Source organism: Heterocephalus glaber, unplaced genomic scaffold (genome assembly GCF_053883595.1).
Source record: "Heterocephalus glaber isolate CG9 unplaced genomic scaffold, H.glaber_assembly_v1.0 deba00000470, whole genome shotgun sequence".
Classification (NCBI taxonomy): Eukaryota; Metazoa; Chordata; class Mammalia; order Rodentia; family Bathyergidae; genus Heterocephalus; species Heterocephalus glaber.
The window spans coordinates 22,806,804-22,826,840 of NW_028258145.1; the positions used below are offsets into that span (position 1 = coordinate 22,806,804).

Genomic DNA, 20,037 nt, shown 5'->3' on the forward strand with positions numbered 1-20,037 from the left:
TTGTCATGTCCAATGGATTCAATCTGCTGGGCTTCCTGGAGTTCTGATCCTCATTGTCTTTTCCTAGGATATTGACTAAAATTTTTTGGTGTGTCAGTTAGGTATTCATGAAGTTCCTGAGGTGCTCTTTGTCATGAAAGTATCTCATTTCTCCATTAATTTTGAAAGATAGTTTTGCAGGGTCCATCAGTCTGGGTTGGAGCCTGTTTCCCTTTAGGGCTTGAAATATACATCACTCCAAACTCTTCTTGCCTTGAGTGTTTGTGTTGAGAAGTCTGATGTTTTTCTGGTAGAATTTCCTTTTTTATATGATTTGTTTCTTTTCTCTAACTGGTTGTAGAATTTTGTTCTTCTGTTGGGTTTCTGGAATCTTAACTATTATATGCCTATGTGTAGATTTTTTTTTTTTTTTGATCAAGGCTATTTGGAGTCCTATATGCCTCACTTATCTGTATGTCAAGTTCTTTTCCCCTGTTTTGGAAGTTTTCTGCCATCACTTCTGTGAATTTTTTTTTTTTTATGTCATCTGCACTCTCTCCTGTTTCTTCATTGACTCTGATCAATCTTATGTTATTCTTCTTTGTATCATCTAGCAGCTGCTGGATTGTTTTCTTGTGGTCCTTTACAATTTTAAAGAAATTTTTCTTTTCCTGGTCACTAATTGCCATCTTATCTTCTATATCTGAAATTCTGTCCTCAGATTTGCTCATTCTGATGTGTAAGCTTTCAGTGGAGGTTTTAATCTCCTGAAAACCTGTTTGCATCTGTTTTATGGATTCCATTTGTTTCCTATGTTGGGATTCCATCATGTTCCTCTGCTCCTCTATTTTTTTATCTGTGTCCTCTCTAGAATTATTAATCATGTCTTGCACTATGGGCACAATTGCTGCTGTTATCTGAGAAATTATTTCTGATTTCATTGTTTCCAGATCCTCTTTGTTGCCAGTTCAGGGAGTCCAGGTGGTTGAATATCAAATTGTTCTTTCTCGTTTTCCTTTGGTGTTTCTTTATGTGATCTGGAAGTCTGGTTTTGAGACTTGTTTATGTGTCTTCTCATTTCAAGAGATGCACCCTGCTGTGTCTTTGTTGAGGTAAGTTTTTGCTAACCCAGTGGTCTTCAATTCTCAGCAAGCCTCAGAGCAGCCTTTTCTCTGCTGCTCACCAGTACACTAATTCCTCGGTTCATAAAGGTGGCCTTCTGGATCCCTGAGCTGACCTGTTGTCTGGGTGGGCTTCTGGCTGGAGCCTGTGCACACTTGGGGTGGTATCTAGGTGTGCCTCTGGCTAGGGCCCCTATGTAGCTGTTTTCTGGGAGGGCCTTTGGCTGGAGCCTGTTCACCCCAGTTCCTGTTGTGTGAGCAAGCTTCTGGCTAGGGTCTAGCACACTTACTGATGGTATTGGTGTGAATCTCTGGCTGTTGCTTGTGTGCTTGTGCAGCTCTTTTCCAGGCAGGCCCTTAGCTTGGGCCAGTGTGCCCCAGCCTCTAGGGTCAGGGGAGAGCCCTACCTAGGATCTGCTTGCAGCCATGCTGTTCTGGTACACACCGCTGCTCCCCCAACTAAGCTGGTCTGGTGTGCTTTTATTGCAGAGATTTTTGTCACTTTTCTGGTGGGCTTTAATTTTCATCAAGAAGTCTCAGAGAGGCCCTCTTTCTGTTGCTCACTTCTGCTCTATCTCAACTTATGCTTTTAATAAGTATGCTATACTGCCTTAAATGGACAGACTTAAGATAAACCTTGGAATTGGGTTGAAAATTTAATTTATAGGTTTGAGAAACAAAGAAAAAATGAAGTAAAGTATGCTGTCACCTTAAGGAACTTGATTTTTAATTCAATTCTTAAAGTGAGGAAAAATGCGAAGGTGTACTCGGGAAATATTTTATAACTACATCCACAGTCAAGAGTCATAAAGAAAAATTGTGTTGGCTTATAGCCATGATTGCCAATCTTTTAGAGACTAAGTGCTAAACTGCAACCCCAAACCCACCTATTTATTTTAATGGGAAAGTGGTTTATTTAGTTCATGGCTACAGAATTTTCAGTTCATGATGGACTGGATCCATGCAGAAACATTATTATGGAAGGATACCGAAGAGGAAAGCTACTCAACTTAGATTATGTAAAAAGCAGAAAACAGAGAAAGAGCCAGAGAGGAAAGGGATAAAATCCAGATGCAATTCCCAAGGTCATGCCCCCATGACTCACTTTCTCCAACTAAGTCCTACCACCTAATAGCCCATTCAGCTATGAATTCCTGAATGGATTAACACATCAATGAACTTAATGGCCTCTCAAGCTAATCACTTCTCCAACAATCTATTAATCCAAACAAATTGACAATCAAAATTAATTGGCACATGTACCATAGAAGAAAGTATCACAATTAGCAAATGTTTTTGTGCCAACCCTGGAATTAAATCTGAATACTGAGGTTTTAGTTTAGAAAAAACAACTCATGTATTACCATCTTTTGTCTTAAAAGAAAAACAATAATGCATGCCATAGGTGTTCGCCCCCACAGGGTTATTTGTGAGATGATTGATAGAGAAGAAAAGAAAAGCCAGGCCCACACCCTGAGGCATTCCAGTATTCCAGTATTTAGAATTTCAAGAAGATGTGGTACCAGAAAGAGGGAGAAGGAAAAAGAGGTACATCAGGAGCCACGAGAGGCAAAAAATTAGGACGGGCAAGGGAAGAGAGATGATGTCAACTCCAGGTAAACTATTGAGAGTTGGAGTAAAGATGTAGAGAGAAAAATGTCCACATATGACCAATAGTTGAACCCAATGACTCAGACCTAAGCAGGTTCCGTGGAAGTGAGCTTGAGAACTAGAGTAGAATGGTTGAGAAAGTGACCACTAATAAGTAACAAATTTACTTTTCAAATTTATGGAAAATAAGTTTTTGATAGAGTAATGTCATAGCAATTCAGATTTAGATGGTGGTTTTGCAGGAACAGGTATTACCTATAAAACTCTTCCAAATTTGTTGTATGGAAATGCATAGGAAACAAGGACGAAATTTAGAACTGTGGTTCTCTGGTTTGAGCAGTAGGAATAAGGAAGGAAATACAGACTCTGAGAAGTAAGGAGGGATGCTTTCACTGCATTTTCACTGCAATGTTTTATTTCTTAAGCAGAGGGATCTGTTTCCTTGTATTCTTGTTTCTCCTCGTGTTGTTTAATATGAATTATATTGGACATCAAAAAGAAACTAAGTGACTCTGGAGTAAAGAAATTGAGTAAGTGGGCGTGATTTGTTCTTTAAAAAGCTTTATCTAAAAGTGGCAGATAATAATACATTGGAGAGTGGTTGTGATTAGGTAAGGTCTTCTGTTTTCACATATAACATGATTGCATACTGTTTGGGTTGTTCTAGTAGCAAGGAAGAAACTGAAAATTTGAGGTTAAGATGCTCACCTAGAGTCCCCCCAAAAGTGGCACAGGCTACAGTGAAGAGAAGAGCCTTTAGGAGAAGTGGTTTTCTGTTTTCTTTAATTGAAGGAACACAAGCAGTAGTGCACATTGCTAGGGATTCTGGCTCTCTTTCATAAAGAGGAAATTCACCTCAGCCTTTCCTGTCTGGCTATTTCTCATTTTATCAGGAAGTCTATTATCAGTTCTGAAAGATTAAGACATCTGCTTCATGGTACAAGACGGTGGTGTTATCTCCATAATTTACTGTAAGTTCTGATTTTTTTCCTGTGTTGGCTATGTATTGCTCCAGAGTGCTGGTCTTTTGGGAACTTTTATTACCATGCATTTAGGAAAAGTCAGGGTGGCTTTATGAGCCTTTTGCCCTGCCCATTTATTATCGTTTCAAAAGTCATTTCCTGTTTAGAAGCCTGCTCACTCAGTTTCAATTTTAGACAAGGCTGGAGCCAATGAAGAGTGCTGGTTTGCATCAAGTCACTGATTTGTATCATAATTAGACATGTGTCATCGAATCAGCTTCATCTTGGAAATTGTATCCTGTTGTTACTCAGATATTTATGTCAAATACATTGTTTGAATTTCAGACTTGGCTATTAGAGAGGAAATGCTTGATAACCAAGTTTCTTCATCTTCATGTGGTAATGCAGCATATTTTCTCTCATGCATGGTGAGAATCAGATCTTTGAGTTAAGATATTTTATTTAAAAACTAGGGGTATTACAGATAAAATGGAATGGAAATAGTGATCTATCTACATTATTATTTTATTTTTAATTAAAAATATCCTATTGTCATAGGCTTTACAAGTGATCTGTTAGATCACATATGTTTCCCAGTTGCAGCTAGAATAATGGCCTTGATAAGAACAATAAAAGCAATGGCTACTGGGTTTTTTGAGACTGCCATGAGTGCCATGTGCTCTGCCTCTGCTAAGCGCTTTATATGAATCCAATCACCTGCTCTTCACAATGGGTTCTGAGACTGTATTTATGAGTAGCCCCAGTAAACTCATGAAAACACTGGAACAGATATGGTAACTTGTACAAGTCAAACAGAACAGGCACCACGAAAACTGTAGGCTTAGTTTCTGAACCTGAGTCTTCTCACTCTCTTCCAATCACACTCCTGTGGATGCACCCTAAGTTGCACAGGTCTGCATAAGATGTTTGGGTTCTAAAGTATATGTGCACGAACCACTTCCCTGGCTCCTCACTAGTCTCTGACCCTGATTTTCACATTTTCCATGAATCAATCAATCTCTGCCCCCCCTCTTTCCCCTCTTGTATATCTTAGTAAATCTAATTCTTTTTTCCCTGTGAAAGGCAAGGACAGTTTTACATTGACAAATTTAGATCTCAAAAAATGTTATTTTATACTTCCTAAATCTGTAAATAAATTTCTAAATTTTATTCATCACTTGTTACAAGTCAGTTCAAGAGTAAGAATTGTTCATTATTTATATTCTATTTTTTTCTAAACATATTAACAGGACATTTTGTTTTTTCTTTTACAACTATGGTCAGCTCAATTAATAAACTGTCAATATTGATTCTTTGATTGAGAAGTGTACTATAACAGTTGAAAAAGAAAAAATAATTTACATTTTTTGTTTTTTCTTAAAAAAAGGAAAAACTAGGTGTGGGGTATATGGAAATGTTCTGTACTCTAAATTTTCTATAAATCTAAAATCATAAAATTAAAAAAAATTAATATGAAATACGGAACAAGATTAAGTAACATCATTTGGTAAAAGTTTTCAAATCATGATATAAATATAAAAAGATCACAGAGTTTTCATTTCATCATCACTTTTGTAAATGAAACAAAACAAAATGAAATTTCTAATTTATGTTCCAAAGTGACTGGAAGACCTTGTAATTAAATGAATGAAAGTCCCTGAAGTGCCTCATTTTTGCCACATTGGGGATTATCAGTTGTAGAGACATTAGTGATTCTAGTAAATATACAGTAAAATCTTATTGTTGTTTTAATTTCCATTTCCCCAGTCACATATGTTGATAACAGTATCCCATATGTTTATTTGCTATCTTTACATGCCATGTTTGATAAGGTGTCTATTCAGGTCAGGTATCTAGTTTTTTAAAAATTAGGTTGTTCATTATCTTTTTGCTGAATTCTAAGAGTATTTTGTGGAAACATTTTAAGAGTATTTTACTGGACTCATGTTTTTCATCAGACATGTAATCTACAAATATTTTCTCCCAGTCTACGGTTTGCCTCAAATTTCTGGACATTTTCTCTCACAGAGCAAAAGTTTTTTAATTTTAATATTAAGTTCAATACTATATCAATTTTCTATTTTGTGTATCATACTTTTGTTTCATTTTCAAATTGTACTTGTATGGACTGAAAACATTAGCTTAATTTTTTACTTACGGGTCTGTCTTATCTCAGAATGTAATATTCGTAGAGGCAGAGAAAGTGTTTTCTTTATTCTGCATTTTCAGAAACCAAAATAGTGCCTATGCATAGCAAATTCTCCTACAAATATGCTGAATTAGTCAATTAATACACGTGGTGGCCTTTCAGTATCAGTGTCATATTATGGATATAGATTGTCAAATATGGATAATAGTTTTCAAATGATTAACAAAATGATTTTGAGAAAATACACGCAATGTCTTACAAATGGAGTGGCAATCAATAAACAGGAGCAATTGTTGTCATTATTCTTGCTGAGAAATTACTGCATTTTCAGAGGCCAAGAGCTCCAGAAAGAGGGCTCAGGTAAAAGAAGAATCTGTTGTCATCGCACAGTCTCTTTTGACAAGGGCTCTGTGTTAACCAATGATACTCCTGGGCCCCAAGTGATACAAACACTGGCATAGAAATGTTTTATTTAACAAAATATGCAACTGTTAAAACTACTTCCAGGTGTTAAAGTACGTATCAAGATGAATCTTAAGGTTTATGGCATCTTAACATTCATCATATTTTCTTGATGATATTTTCACAGCAACATTTCTTATCTTGTCGTTATTGAAGTTTTCTTTAGGTTTGTTACTATTTTTTAGTTTTAACATTTCTGATGTTAGTATTTCTGAAAATTAGTTTCATTTCTTAACAGCAGCCTTTCTTTCTTTCTCTCTTTTCTTTCTTTTTTTTGTCCCTCCTTCCTTCTTGTCCTTCCTTCTTTCTTTCTTTCTCTTTTCTTTTTCTTTGGTTTTGGGGCATGAACACAAAACCTTACATATGCTAAACATTCACACTTCTCCTGAGCTACAAACCCAGCACTGATAACATCCTTTCCAGTGGAAAAAAAGACCATATTAAAAATGACATTTATAGAGACTACAGTGGAAACTTGGTTCCCAAATTCAATTTGTTCTACAATTTTGGAAAAGGTGGCCACATTGGTGTTTGTGTTAAAAAGATGGTTTGCAAATTGTTTGCAAACAAAAGCATTCATGAACTGAGGTACTACTGTATTAAACTTAGGCTATTAATTAGTATCAAACTTTAGAAGCAAAAAAATGTACTTGGGGTACTATTTAGAAATAAAGATTTCCAGGATCACTCTAAATATACCAAATCCAAGATTTTAGTTGATTCATGAATTTAAGTTTTATGGATACCTCATATCCTCATCTCAAGGATTCTGCACCAGGTGGTCTGTGAACTTCATTCTGAGAAATAGCTATAAAAGACAGCTTCTGTAAGGAAGGGTTTTCCTGGGAGGGACAGTGAATAGTAGTGCATACCCATAGTAGATCTTCACAAGATCCAAGCTCAGCTGCACTTCTAGACCAAGTAAGAGACACCCATCATTGCAATGTCAAGGTTTGCCCTTGACTTGACTCATACATGGGCACTTTATATTAATGTTGGCCCTTCATATTTATGTTTTCTGCATCCAAGGATTCAAATAATTGTGAATTGTTGGAAAAAATTCCATCTGTACTGAACATGCAAACTTTTTCCTTCTCATATTCCCTAAAATATAGTATAATTAATATTTACATAGCATTTACATTGTATTATGTATTATAAGTAATCTACAAATGATTTGAAAATATAGAAGAATATGTGTAGGTTATAGGCAAATACTACACTATTTCATACAAAGAACTTGAACATCTATGGATTTTGATATGCAGAGTCATGGAACCAATCACTTACAGTTATCCAGGGATGGCTATATTTGAATAGTATAACTAAAACGTAATGGACCTACATGCAATAAAGTCAACATTCAAAGATGTGGGAGCCATGGAGAGGAAGTACTCTTTTCTTCCTTTACCTAGGATTTGCTTTCAGGGGAAGCCCAAACCTAAGGGAAGTGAAATCTCTCCTCATGACCCACAAGAGCCCCCACTAGAACATGACAATGTGCCATCCATAAAGGCCAGTCTGGCACATAGCACAGAAGAGTCAGCACATAGTAAAGGAAGCCCATCATCTCTTGCAGACACCACCAACATCAGGGTAAGAAGAACAGAAGCACAAAGGGACACTTGAGAGAAAAGACACACAGAGGAGGAGCAATATCCTGGCATACCTCCACCTTTCCTTAGAGATGTTGACCTCTGTGGAAGGGCTACAGGAGACAGAAACTCCTTCAATGCCCCCCCCCCCGCTTTGGAGGTTGCTCCCCATGTTTGCAGCACAGCTGGAGAAGGGACACAGCTGTGTGACAATGAGAATTTCCTGGTCAGGTAAAGAGCTCTGTGCTGGGGAGTTCACATGGTTGAAATCAATGGAGTTTCTGTTAGATGAGTTTCTTCTACCCATACCACTGCACCAAAGGGGGTGGGTGAGGAAAGAGAGAGTAGCCAGGATATCAGGAAGCAAAAGTTCACTTCTCAGAGATACGAAGGACACCATTCCCTTTTTCTCTATTACTCAGTCCTGCTTTTTCTTACTCAACTCATTGGTCACTACTTATTCAATAAATGTTGATTGGGTAAAAATAAAATAACACAACTATTTCACACCACTCCATCAATTCTCACTATAGGCTAGTCAAACCAGACAAAGAAAACCCTCATACACAGCAAGGGCTTATTCATCACTTTGATTTAGGAAATGGTTCCATGAAGAAACCACCATACTTATTGACAGCTCTTGTCACACTGTTCCAGGAGATCTTTGCTAAAGTTGGATAGAGCCATGCACATCTCAGTCTACACATTGGACAGACACAGGTGGATGAGTGAACTGTGCTGTCATTGTTTTGATTGATCATTGCACAGAGAATGGGCAGTTAGAGAATGCAGAACTGTCAGGTGAAGGAAGAAAATCCACACAACTGATCCATGGCTTGAGAGGGTGTGGAAATATGATAATGGGATGGCAGGAAAGAAGCTGTTAGAATGCTTTGTAAGTCAAATGGCAAAGGACCCATAGCAGTGTTACACCATTAAATAGATCTGCCTACTGAATAAACCTGAAAATTAGTACCTTTTATCAGGCAAAGCAGTGTATGGATCCACTTCAAATCTAAGCAGGTTCCCAATTTACTACATGAGCACACCATTTCTAGCAGATGCTGTTTGTTATACATCAAATAAACAAATTAAATAAAACATTCTTAGACAATTAAACCTGTCATAAATTAGTCTTTTCAGCTGTATACAAAGAAGAAATAATAGTTGTGCCCAATAAAAATAAAAATATATGGAAGACCTACAAAGATGTCAGTAATATACAAAAACTATAAAATGTCTCCAAGAGCGAACAAATATTCAATATACATGGTCCATTAAAATCGCCTCAATCTTCATTCAAAATGAGATCATTTCAATCTGCCTTGGCCCTCACCTTTTCTAGGAAACACTACTGAGTATATGTCCCCTGTCTATTGGTTTTCTATATCACTCCATGTAACCTGAGAATTTTCTCTTTATAGCTACAGTTGTGGCTTTCTCCCTTTATGCACACTCAATACTTCGGATTTAGTCTGGGAACCATACGGAGTCAAATAGTTGCACTCTGCTCATTCATAATGTTTCTCTAGCACTGTTCTATTTCTCTCTTTCCAATCTGTGCCAATTTTCTGAAGCATGTATTAAGTGCTATTTATCAGGCATTGTGCCAAGCTCCAGAAATGCACACATCAATAACACACAGGCTCTCAGATGTGCATCAGATTATCTACAAGAGCAAAGAGAAATATGTGTGGTAATGACCAAACAATGACCAAAGGAGGGTTTAGTTATCTTTCCAGCATACAACAATTACCTCACCATATCTTTTAACAATTGCCCTGTAGCTTCCTGCAAATGTATTTTAAAATATATTTAATGAGACTCTTCTCACAGAACCTAGGTGCTTCCTCATTGTTCATCTTCCGCATTCTCAGAAGACTTTAACATGACTACAATAGTCTAAAGTCTAGATTGATCACTGTCTCCTTAGAAAATGTCTTCTTTCCTTGAATTTCAGAATTCTCTCCTGTCTTTGCTCTCTATTGCATTTTAGGGCATGCTTTCCCGATTTAATTTATGGCTATTCTATTTTCTAATCTTAATTTGCCCTTTCTTTCAAAACTGTACCTTCATCCCTCTACTCTTATCTCTTGGCATATACTTAATGGAAACTCTGTCTCTAAAAGATTCATTTATCAATCTCAAACACTCCTAAATTTCTCTATTTCATCAAAGCCCTGGTTCTATAGCATTACCACAGCAGTGCTTCCCATTCATCAGTGATAAACATCAAGATGGCCCTCTCTCTCTGGCCCATGTCACCCGTTAAATCTTCCCAACCCTGTTACATATGGCCAAAACCAGAAGGAATGTTGACTCTTGCCCCTCTTCTTCAATAAACTGGAAAATATATCACTCTTTTTTTTTTTTTTGCAATACCGTTAACATTCAGTTTCTTGTTCCTGCTCCCATTGCCACCACCCAATCCTGGATTCATACTATACACAGGATTTTGTTTTGTTTCTCTTACTATTATTGTCATATTTGAGCAATAATTCTAGTTGCAGTCTTTTTCTGATTCAGTCAGGTTTCCTAAAGTTGTTATATTAATCTTTTTGAAATATCAATTAAATAGGCAACAAGCACCTAGTTAGTAGCTTCTTTTTTCTCTCCATCCTTCTGGACTTTCTTTCCTTCTTTCTTGCTGTCTATACTCAGCCTAGTCCCTGAACTTCTGTGATTTGGTTCCTTCCCATCATTTTATCATATTTCTAACTGTATCTGAATATAAATTAGATCTTCTCTCATCAAATCAGGGCTTCTCTATCCATCCTCCAACTGTCAACATCATTATTATCTCTTTGCTATTGAATATCACTTGAAATGTGTACTCTATGTTTCCTTACAAATTTTAATTAATGTTCAATTTAAACAGCACTTCTAGATTAATTCCAGCCACACACCTTTCTATGTAACTCTGTAAATACTTAATCATCCTATAAATTGAGGCTGCCTAATATATCCTTACATATTCTCAAAATGCCTACAGTATATTTGGCTCGGTGACATTTTATTTGGCATATGACATGTCCATCCATAACATTTTAATATAAAATAGCATATTGTTTCTCCTATGGATGTCTTATCTACTTACCTCTAAGTAAGCTATAAGCTCATAAACTTTGTATAATGACTATCAGCAACTGCCTCATGTGAAATGCTTCCCAACTAACAAGGATTGCTCAACCATACATGTGGAAATGAAGCAAAAAAGGAAGATCAGTCCATTTCTGTTCAGACTGCACACAGCATCACACGGGTAGCTTCAAACTAGTTCCTTGACTAGTTCCTACTGATTTAATTTATGACTAGCTCCTACTGATTTAATTGACAGTGTGAGGGGTGAACGTGAAGATTTTCAAGTGTCTCATTCTATATTCACTAAAGTTTCAGAATCACTAATATTAGTGCATACTTCAGAGTGCTTCTAGTCCAGGAAGATGTTGGTGGTAAACACCAAAAATATTTGGTATCTATGTTCTAGGCTTCTCTTAGTCCAGAGATTCTATGTAAAGACATAATTCAAATAACCCACTTGGCATTCCTCATTTTCCAGAAATTTGATTCTACATGATTCACAGCCCCACAATCATCCATTCATAGACTGCTTGGACCACTCACAACTCCCGCCAACTCTGAGCCACATTCAGATGTTCAGTCCTCTTTAGGAAAAGCTTTAGATGCTGATTTAGCTTCCAAGCATCCTGCTTGAAAGCCCTGTGGAGAGTTTATCAATTGGAAGGACAGCCATTTCCAAAGGATACAGATTAATTTAATAATTTGTGAGTAATAAAATCTATAGTGACAGTTGTACTTCATTTAAGTTCTCAAAAATCCTTATGAGCTCATTTAGTAAGCATTCTACTGTAGAAATACAGAAGTCAGGCCAGTCTCAGCACCTGGAAGGAAGCTCCCCGCCTCCATCCCAGGCTCCTAGGGCAGACAAGGTGAGCCGGTCCCAGCACCCAGAAGGAAGCTCCCCCGCTGCCATCCCAAGCTCCTAGGGCAGAGAAGGTGAGCCGTGTGGGTGCCAGAAGTACCCCCCCCGTGGAAATGAGAAAACACAAAAACAAGCCTCAAAAACAGACTTCCAGATCACCTACAGCAACCCCCAAAGGGAAACGAAATGGAACAATCTGATACTCAAACACCTGGACTCTCTGAACTGGCAACAAAAGAGGATCTGCGAAAAATGAAATCAGAAATAATTACTCAGATAACAGCAAAGATTTTGCTCATGGTGCAAGACATTAACAAATCTAGAGAGGACACAGATAAAAAAATAGAGCATCTGAGGAACATGATGGAATCCCAACACGGGAAACAAATGGAATCCATAAAACAAATACAAACAGATTTTCAAGAGATTAAAAACTCCATAGAAAGTCTGCACAGCAGAATGAACCAATGTGAGGACAGAATTTCACATATAGAAGATAAGACTGCAATTAGTGAGGAGGAAAAGAAAAACTGCTTTAAAATTGTAAGGGAACAAGAGAAATCAATCCAGCAGCTGCTAGACGATGCAAAGAAGAATAACATAAGACTGACAGGAGTCAATGAAGAAACAGGAGAGAGTGCAGATGACATAAAAAAACTGTTCACAGAAGTGATGGCAGAAAACCTCCCAAGGAGGAGAAAAGAACTTGACATACAGATAAGGGAGGCATATAGGACTCCAGCTAGCCTTAATCAAAAACATCTACACATAGGCATATACTAGCTAGGATTCCAGAAATCCAACAGAAGAACAAAATTCTACAAGCAGTTAGAGAAAAGAAACAAATCACATACAAAGGAAAGCCCATCAGAATCACAGCAGACTTCTCAATGCAAACCCTCAAGGCAAGAAGAGCTTGGAGTGATGTATTTCAAGCCCTAAAGGAAAACAGCCTCCAACCCAGATTGATGTACCCTGCAAAACTATCTTTCAAAATTGATGGAGAAATAAGATACTTTCATGATAAAGAGCACCTCAGGAACTTCGTGAATACCAAACTGGCACTCCAAAAAATTTTAGACAATACCCTAGGAAAAGACAATGAGGATCACAACCCCAGGAAACCCAGCAGAATGAATTGACAAATTAAACACAAAGGGGGAGAATCCAACAAAAAGAAAAAGTCATGACAAAGCTTTTAAAACTTTTAACTTCATCTCCCTAATGAGTGTATAATTCAGTCTTATTATTGTACTGATTAGTATTTTTCTGATTCTAGAGTTGCACACCATTCTTTGTACTATACTGGCTATTTATCATGTTCTTATGTGTACATTTTAATTGGGTTGTCTGTTAATGTGCTGTAAGAGTTCTTTATATATTCTGGTCATAGGTTATACACATTGGAAATATGGTCTGTTTAAGGACTACTTTTCATTGTAATGATGTCATTTAAAGTTCTAAATTTTAATGGAATCTCATTTATTAATTTTTTTTCTTTTATACATCATGTCTTTTGTATCCTAGGTAGTTCTTGCCTACCCTGAATTCATAAATATTTTCCCTTATAATTTCTTCTTAAAGTTTCATAATTTAATGCTTTCTTATTTAGGTTCATAGATCCCTTCAAGTTATTTTCATGTATGGAAAAAAAGGGTTGAGGTTAATTTTTTATATATGGATACCAGGTGTTCTAGTGCCATTTGCTGAAAACACTAACACTATCTCTTCCTTGGCTCTTGAATTGAGTTTATATTCTATAAAATGCTAATGTTAAATAATCTTTCAAAACTCAGTGGACTATATATGTGTGGTTCTATTTCTAGATTCTCTGTTTTATTCAAATGATCTGTATGTTTTTCCTTACATCAACACTGCCTTAATTACTGTAGCTTTAGAAGAAGTCTTAAAATTAGGTACTAAACATCTTCCAACACTGTTTTTGTTTTTGTTTTTAACTTTTCTAGGTCCTTTGTACTCCTACATAACTTTTAAATTTCAATATCCAATTCTTCATTTATAGCAAGTATATACAGGACTGAATTTTTATATATACCTTGTGTTTTCTAATCCTGCTAAATTCAAATACAAGTTCTAGGGGCTCCTAGAGATTTCTTAGTATTTTCTCTGTAGATGATCATTTCATCTACATATAAAGATTTTGCTTCTATCTTGCCAATCCTATCCTACTTGTGTCATTTTATTGCCAGACTACTTTGGTGGGCCTAGGTTTCAAAGTTTAATGGACAGGTAAAGAGTAAGCATATCTGCCCTTATTCCCCACCTGAAGGAGAAAGCATTGTATCTTCTCCATTCATATAAGGCATTATCACTGGAAGTATGGAGTACATGTCTTTAATCTGTTGAGAAGGTTCTGTTCTACTTCTGGTCTCCTGATAGCTTTTACCATGAACAGCTGTAGAATTTAGTCCAATACTCTTTCTCCAACTAGTGACAGGATCATATGGCTTTCTCCTTTCCTCTGTTAAAATGATTACTTTTGGGGGTGGATCTTCCAATGCTGAACCAACATTGCCATCCCTATAACAAGACCACTTTCTACATCCTGCCAGATCTGACTTCTAAGAGTTTGTTTTGTGAAACAAATTTCTATCTATGTTCATACTTTTTTCTTCTATTATCTTTATCCAGGTTTAGGATTAGCACAATGTTGAGTTCCTAAAATGAGGGGAGAAGTGTTCCTTCTTTTCTCTGCTTTAATTGTTTGATATAATTTATCAGTTAAAATGTTTATGAGCCTGCTGTTGTCATATAGTTAGGTTTTCAAGCTAGGAATATACTTTCTTTAATAGGTGCTATTCAAATTTTATATTTCCTCCAGAGTTAGTTTCATTAATTTGTCTTCCAAGTTACTTCTTAGAAGTTGTCAAATTTATTTCAAAAAAGATTTTTGTAATATGCTTTCTATATCCTTTTAAATTCTGTAAAATCTGTGGTAATGTCTCCTAGATCTTTTTTTAAAATATTTTCCTTTGAGAAGCCTTTATTTTTTAATTTAAATTTTTATTTTTATTAGTACATGTTTGCAGTATATACTGTTTACATTTATCATAGAGAGTTGCTACATGTACATAACACATCTGAATTCTTTTTACCCTGTGAAAATCCTAAATTGAAATAAGGGGAACAGAACATATAACTTTATTAAAAGAAAAAAGCATTAATTCTGACAAATAACTGAGCAACTTACTAAGAATAAACTATAGTAAGTTCCTAGATCTTAATACTGTAATTTAAAAAATGTATAACTGATATTGTGTTACAGGAAGAAAATGTCTAAAGGAGCAGGATAATTGGGAGGGGTAGGGGAAGGGAAAAAAGGGAAAGGAAAAAATATGAGAAGAGGAAAAAAATGGAAACAAGGTCTTTGCAAATAGGGAAGGGTGGAGGGGGTGAAGGGAGGGCAAGGGAAGGGGAAAAAAAATAAGAGCCAAGAGACTCATGTAATGGTACAAGATCCTAATGATGAATGTAACTGTATTTTATACCTAAAATGTACCAATAAAGTTAATGGGGAAAAAATAAACAAAATAAAATAAAATAACTTCTAGTACTTAAAAAAAAAGAAATACAGGAGTCAACTATATTTGAAAAATGGAAAAATTGATGTTGAAAGTGTTTAAGTTATTTATCTTAAATATCTGCTTTTTGTTCAAAGTGAGATTAGAATTTAGCATCTTACTTGAGCTTCCAAAACTCTGGCGATTTCCCGAAAAAGCTTCTTTCTGACTATCACTGGACATATGCTGGAGCACCATGTTAGGTGCTTTAGGAATAAAATGCTGTACACAGACATCACTGCTCTTATCCTGATGATGTTCAGTGCTAATTTAGGAAGGTAATGTATATAGATTCCATTAGTTTATTTATCATAAATAAACTAATGATAAACGACCTGAAACCACCTATCTCTCTGTCTCTGTCTCTCTCTTATGTGGGGGAGAGTGAGAGAGGGAGAGAAAGAGAGAGAGAGAGAGAGAGAGAGAGAGAGAGAGAGAGAGAGAGAGAGAGAGAGAGAGAGAGAGAGAGAAAGAGAGAGAGAGAGGGAGCGCGAGAGATCCTATCTCTACCAAATTCTAGAATAAAAAGGTCTAGGTTTCAAATACAATGATCTCTTTTTGAAATAAATTTCTACTACATGATTTGAATATAAATGCTATCATACTCAAAGTATGGTAGTACTCTAAGAGTTTTTTGAAGAGTATAACTTTGAGTTATAGGAAATTTTCTATGAGAATATTCTTGGGTAAAAATGTAGCCAACACTTTATACTGAGTACTTTTAAACAATGTAGCATGCAGTCTAGGTTGAGAGAGATATAATATTTTTAAGCTATAAATGTCTCAGTTACTTTTCTCATTGCTGAGACAAAATACCCGACACCCAAAGTTAAAGGAGGAAAGGTTAAGTGAGTTCATGATTTGTAGAGGTTTCAGTCCATAATCAACTGGCTCCAACGCAGGGTAGCACAAGGCAGAAGGGCAACAATTCATAGCAGACACAGGGTAGCAAAGCAACCATGACAGTGTCTTTCTACTCTTTTTATTCAGACTGCTTAGGGAGTACAGCATCCACACCCTTAATCCTAGTGTCCCTGATTATTCTAGCATTGTACCATGAATCAATTTCAGAGTCACACACTCTAGATCCAGAGACTTCTGAAAAAGCCCCATCTATGAGTCGCATGAGGCTTTGGGGGGGTCATATAAAAACAAGCCATAACAATGAAGAAACTTAAGAACACTGTTTAATCATTTTAGATAGAATAATCACACAGTTAAATAGATAATTTTAAGTATACCCTTGCCAGATTAAGAAATTATAACAATGAGTGCTATAAAACTTGAAAAGAACAAAAAATACGTCATGTAAAGGTACAAGATCCCAATGATGAATGTAACTGTATTTTATACCTAAAATGCACCAATAAAGTTAATGGAAAAATATGAAAATGGACATGCACAACATCACAAACTCTGACATTTATTCATATTGAATGTAAAAAAATATGCTATATTATTAATCAGCCAAGAGAGTAGCTGAGTAAGTAGTGGGATGCCTGCCTACCATGGATGAGGCCCTGGAGTCAATCTGCAACACAAGAAAAAAAGAAGGAAGAAAGGAAGGAAGGAAGGATAGAAGGAAGGAAGGGAGAGAGACAGAGAAGAAAAGGGAAGAAGAATAAATTTGAAACCAGGTAACATTAAAACTAACAGCTTTGGTTCCCAAACTGCATATCATTTAATAAGACACATTTGGGTGTTGAGAAAGAGACTTTCAGAGAGGTTATTGTTTGTAAATGTTGTTTCCATAATTTCTGGACATCATCTTCTATATTAACCAGTGGATTCCTATGACAGGAGTGTCAGAGAAAATTTCCCTGAGAAGGTGTTCTCTGAGCTGGAATGTGCACGGTGAGTCACACTTGCCTGTCTAAAAGGGAACTGCATATGGCAAGGCCCTGGGGCAGAAAATGATTCATTAAACAGATCTTTCAAAGTTAAAGTCTCTGGGACTTTATGATAGGCTGCATTTGAACGGTAAGGGAAACAACAAGAATGACATCAATATTTCTGAATATATATGACAGAATTCACTGCAATAAGAAATGCAGGAAGGAGGCCATTCCAGGGATTATGTGTCCACTCTGATTTCAGGGTTCTAACACTCTGAAATAAGGATGCTGCACAGGACGAAATTTAAAACTCTGTGTGAAAGGACACAATAGAGTAAAAAAGGAAACTTTCAGAATGGAGAAATTATTTGCAAATCAGTATTTGATAAAATGTTAATATCCAGAATATAAAAAGAACTCCTATAACTCAACAACCAAAAAAAAAGGAATTAAGAAATAGGCAAAAGACTAGAATAGATCTTTCTATAAACAAGATATAAATAGCTAACAAGCATATGAAATGATGCTAAACATAACTGTTACAGAAATGTAAATTAAATCCAAATGGGATATCTTCTCACACAAATTATGATGATTACTGTGAAAAAGAGGCAAATAAAACAATTGCTGTCAAGGATGCAGAAAATTTGGAAGCCCTGTGAACTAATGACAGGTGTACGAAATGGTGCAAAAACTGTGAAAAACAGCATGAAGCTTCCTCCAAAAATTTAAAATGTAATTACCATATGACCCAGCATTACTCCTTTTGGATATATCCTCAAGAATTAAAAGTAAAGAATCAAAGAGATAATTGTACAATCATGCTCATAGCAAAATAGTAAAAGCAACCCAGGTGTCCATGGATGGAGTAATGAATAAAGAAAATGTGGTACATAAACACAGTAGAATATTATTTGGCCATGAAAAGGAAGGAAATTTTGATACATGCTACAATATGTATGGAGATTAATTACATTATACTTAGTGGAACAAGGCAATAATAAAAAGACTACTACTATAGGATTCAGCTTCCATCGGGAGTAAACTCTTAAGAAAAGAAAGTGAGTTTTTGTATCTAGGGGATCCTGAGAAGTAGTTAGGTGGAATTATTTAACAGAGAATTTCACCTTTGTAAGATGAAAAGGTTCTGAAGATTAGTTTCTCAAAGATGTGAATGTATCTAACACTATTGAACTGTAAACTTAAAAATAGTTATGATGGCAAATTTTACATATGTTCATTTTACTATAAATAAAAGCTTTTAAATTTTAAATAAACAGTATGATAGCTAGCTAACTAGTTAGATAGATATGTGAGGAAAGCTGTGGACCGCAAATATACATATAAGAATCATATAGAAAATAATTTTCTTACACTGCTTTATGTCCTTCTCCCTTCTCATCCTTAAAATCCTGAATTATCAGTGACTCTCTAAATACAAGGTCTTTCCATTCCATCATCTGATTTGACACAGAAATCTGTTTTCATCTACCAAGACACAATTTAAAATTTTTGAAGGAACAGCAGACGTAGATGTTTATAGCTGTGCTATAATTCACCAACAAAAAAGGATCTCTACATATGCCTCTACTTTTGACCAACATTAAAAACGATAGATGTGGGCCGAAAGAGAAAAACCAAAACTACTCTTTTCAATAAATATCCATTGATCATGAGAGAAAAAGTCCATCCTTTGCACATCCTTCTTGGTAAGCATTATGTGCCCTACCTTGTTTGCGCACATCCTCGACAGCAGCCACCAGCTCTTCTTTGAGATCTTGACTCTCCTTCGCGATCTGTTCGCCCTTTTCCAGGAAGTTCTGAGTGGCTTGCTCCACAGATGCAGCCAGTACATGGGCTTTCTTTGACCTCCCTTTCTTTTTACCAGATGGGCCTTTGTTGCTTGTGTTGACCAGTGTTGTGACCTAAAATGCAAAAGTAAAACCTTGAAACTATTCAGCAAAACTTTGTAAAAATATCATGCCATTACCTCCAAATTTCAAAATATCCCATTTTATTAAATCATGGGATTTAATTATTGAACTATGAATTTATGCCAGATAGCATCATCACATAGCCTCATCATTGAAAGCATAGAATTACACGGATTAGCATTTCAATAAGCAGCTGTTATTTGTTTCAAGGAGAAAGAAAAGCATAGGAATCAGTAGGAAGAGTAGACTTGCCAGCAGCTGAAAGTTTCCAGTTGACCCAAGGTTGTACTTTTACACATTAACAAGTAAAGTGCTCTTTGGAGTAAACAGCCTCGGGAATGAGGAGAACAAGGCAAATGTGGAACTGGCTCTAAGAAACAAGTGAAGAGAAGCAATTTGTAGTACTGAGCTAGGCAACACAGGGCAAAGGTGAATGAACAATTAATAAGAGGGAAGTAATCAATATATTTTACTAATCTGCTATATTCCTAGGACTTTGGAAGATTTTTGCTGCTTTAGATTTCATCTTATAAAAATTAAATGGTAAATTTGATGTGAAGGGATTAAATGATTCAAGTTTAATATTTAGTTAACCAGTTAAAATTTCCAAAATCAAGATTAGATTGACATTTATTATCACTCTTTTTCTAAGTATCATAATTTGAATACATATCTCCACTGCCAGAAGTCTTTTTAGCACAACTATATCTGTAACTAATTTGCTAACAAAGGACTTAATGTCCTTCAAACAATTTGATATCTCTTACAGATTTCAGAACCTTTCTTTTCTATTACTGAGAAGTTTGAAAGATGCTCCATATTCTGTTCAGCAAAAAGTGCCAGTCTTGTTTATTGCTGTACTTTT

General features: G+C 35.9%; 1 protein-coding gene and 1 pseudogene across 9 annotated transcripts in view; both read right to left on the minus strand.

Moving 5' to 3' along the window:
- Window positions 1–15,601, minus strand: part of LOC106009356 (nucleoporin p54 pseudogene) — a 34,770-nt pseudogene extending 19,169 nt beyond the window's left edge.
- Ctnna2 (catenin alpha 2) overlaps window positions 1–20,037 on the minus strand; it is a 1,179,603-nt gene that overhangs the window by 914,521 nt on the left and 245,045 nt on the right. For all 9 annotated transcript variants that reach the window (XM_004844636.4, XM_004844634.4, XM_087201964.1 and 6 more), the window contains one exon: window positions 18,968–19,163. In XM_004844636.4, the coding sequence (XP_004844693.1) occupies window positions 18,968–19,163 (196 nt within the window). The remainder of the gene's footprint in view (window positions 1–18,967; window positions 19,164–20,037) is intronic.